The sequence below is a fragment of the Mesitornis unicolor genome, unplaced genomic scaffold (genome assembly GCF_000695765.1).
Source record: "Mesitornis unicolor isolate BGI_N332 unplaced genomic scaffold, ASM69576v1 scaffold22082, whole genome shotgun sequence".
Lineage (NCBI taxonomy): Eukaryota > Metazoa > Chordata > Aves > Mesitornithiformes > Mesitornithidae > Mesitornis > Mesitornis unicolor.
In genome coordinates, this window is record NW_010170101.1 from 12045 (window position 1) to 14920 (window position 2876).

The 2876-nt window shown below is 42.7% G+C and overlaps 1 protein-coding gene across 1 annotated transcript in view; it reads right to left on the minus strand.

Annotated features, from left to right (window-relative positions):
• LOC104536859 (coagulation factor X-like) overlaps nucleotides 1-1769 on the minus strand; it is a 4610-nt gene extending 2841 nt beyond the window's left edge. Inside the window, exons 1-2 of the mRNA XM_010179590.1 lie at nucleotides 1742-1769; nucleotides 1348-1479 (exon numbers count right to left, since the gene is read on the minus strand). Coding sequence (XP_010177892.1) covers nucleotides 1348-1479; nucleotides 1742-1769 — 160 coding nt within the window. The remainder of the gene's footprint in view (nucleotides 1-1347; nucleotides 1480-1741) is intronic.
• Between the last annotated feature and the right edge of the window lie 1107 nt (nucleotides 1770-2876).

The window sequence follows — 2876 nt, forward strand, 5'->3', positions numbered from 1 at the left end:
AATTTATAGGATGGTCTTTCATCTCTGTGGGAGACAGTGCTTATGCATTGCTGAAGCACGAAGTCAAGTGACATGCAAGAGGTAGTAACCTCCAGCAGAGCAGAAGGAAAGACAGTTGCTGGTGAAAACCATTTCTATCACCAAAGTGCCATTCAAGAAAGCTCATCTGATGATTGGATCTGACGATTCAAGAGCCCTCAGTATGAGGGGCAGTTTCATGGTCAGAAAAGTAGATCTAGCTTTCAGTGCACCTTGTGCTGTTCTTCACCACAATAAAATATTCAAACCTGCTGGAACATGGGTTTTACAGTCAAAAGCAGCCTTTAGACTTACAGATATGTATCTACAGCAAAGGAAAATGGTTTGAGTAGGGAAACAGGTCGCTTTCAGGGAATCAACTCTTTATGAAAAAGAGACAAAACTCGCTTAAAAGTTCAAAAAAACCTCCTTAACAGTGCCTTTTTGCAATTGAATTAGATATGCAGGTGTCCTTCTCAGGGGTGGCTCTGCTAGATTTTTCAAGATATTACTAAAAACTTTGCAAATGCAAAAAGACCAACATGGTTGAAAAATAGAAATAATTTTCTACTTCTAAAACACACAGATTTTGAGCGACTGGGCAAGTTCTGATCTAGTAACAATGTCCCCCTGATCTGGTAACATTGTCCCTGCTTACTACAGGGGAGTTGTACTAGATGATCTTTAAGGGTCCCTTCCAACCCAATACATTTTATGAGTCTATGAAATGGGTGCAGCATTTTCAAAGTATTTAAAAATTAAACATCTTCTGTTCTTGACATCACTATCTTTGTGTACCTGCTGTTATTAAAACAGAGCAAAGTATTCAATGTTAGGAATTAAAAACTAATTGCAGCAATTTGGTATTAAATTACAAAGGACATTACCAAAAATATCATCAGACAGAAGAATATACTAAGATAAAGAATAGTTAATGTTCACTTTGCAGGCAAACTGATGGTTTGAAATTCAGTGTCAGTAGTTATTCATGTCTTCACATTACTATATGGTAACTGCAGAAAACCTGCTTTTAGAAGAAAATAGAAAGACAGGTTGTATTCCTTTTAAATAGCACTGGTGATATTTGAGGGGAAACAAGTGAGATATAACTGCAATCACATTATGTCATTACCAATGAAATTATAATGAGTCCTTGTGTACTGTACATTGTAAAGGGAGAAGATTCTTGGGCTCCTGCACATTTGTATTTGTGCGTGTGCAGCACAGGCTGAAGGACTTGAATGAGCACTTCAACACACCAGCACCTCCCAAATGTGGTGAAGATGTCATGTGTGTCCCACAGAATGAACCTGAAGTGTGGCTTCGTACCTACAGGAACACAGGTTTTGTTGTCATTGCCCAGGGCATAGCCAGCAGCACAGGAACACACGACTCCTTCCTCTACAGCTTTGCAGAACTGCTCGCAGTTCCCGTTGTTGTCTTTGCATGCATTTGGTACAACTGCAAAGGAGACAAATGTACAAGCAGCTTACAAATTCACGGGGATTTCATCAGAGCACAAGAGCTCATAAAATCTCTCTTGCAAACATTAGCCAAACTCTCCACCTTTTGGGGAAAGTCTGTGCAATTCCCCATCTTTTCTTCATCTTTTGCAGCTGCACAGCCTGTTATCCTGTCCTGGGAGGAGATGGATGTGCTTTGTTCCTGACTAGTGCAACTCAGCAGTTTCTTTCCTCCTTATTGGATCCAAATAACCTGGTACCTTGAGGGATAACAATTTTCTTCTCCATTGGAAACAGACTAACATTGTTCTTGGTCTCTCTTCCAATATCGGTATTCTTAGATCAACTATATATAGTCAACTATCTATATACTTAGGCCGCACTCAAAGGGTTGTAGTCAATGGCTGAATGTCCAAGTGAAGACCAGTGTCAAGTGGTGTTCCTCGAGGGTTGGTATTAGGACCAGCACTGTTTAACATCTTTGTCAGCAACATGGATGATGGGATCGAGTGCATCTTCAGCAAATTTGCTGACAACACCAAGCTATGCGTTATGGTCGACACACTGGAGGGAAATGATGCCATCCAGAGGGACCTTGACAAGTTTGAGAGGTGGGCCCATGGAAACCATATGAAGTTCAACAAGGCCAAATGCAAGGTCCTCCACCTGGGTTGTGGCAATCCCAAGCACAAATATAGACTAGATCGAGAATGAATTGAGAACAGATCCAAGGAGAAGGACTTGGGGGTTGATGAGAAGTTCAACATGAGCCAGCAATGTAATCTCACAGACCAGAAGGCACACTGTAACCTGGGCTGCATCAAAAGAAACATGGCCAGCAGGGTGACAGAGGTGATTCTCCTCCTTTACTCTGCTCTCGTAAGACCCCACTTGGAGTACTGGACTCCATTCTGGAGTCCCCAGCACAAAAAGGACATGGAGCTGTTGGAATGAGTCTAGAGGAGGGCCACAAAGATGATCAGAGGGCTGGAGCACCTCTTCTGCAGAGAAAGACAGGATGAGAGAGTTGATGTTGTTCAGCCTGGAGAAGAGAAGGCTCTGCGGAGACATTATAGCAGCCTTACAATACCTGAAGGGGGCTTACAGGAAAGCTGGAGAGGGACTGTTAACATGGGGTAATGTCTTTAAACAGGAAGAGGGTAGATTTGGGTTAGACATTAGGAAGAAATTCTTCACTATGACAGTGGTGAGACACTGGCACAGGTTGCCCAGGGAAGTTGTGGATGCCCCCTCCCTGGAAGGAGACAGCCAGAGGTTGCAACAAGGAAAATGGCTCCGGGAGACCTTATTGCTACCTTCAGGTTTCTGAAGATAGCTTACAGGAAAGCTGGGGAGGGACTTTTTACAAGGGCTGTAGTGATAGGACAAGGAAAA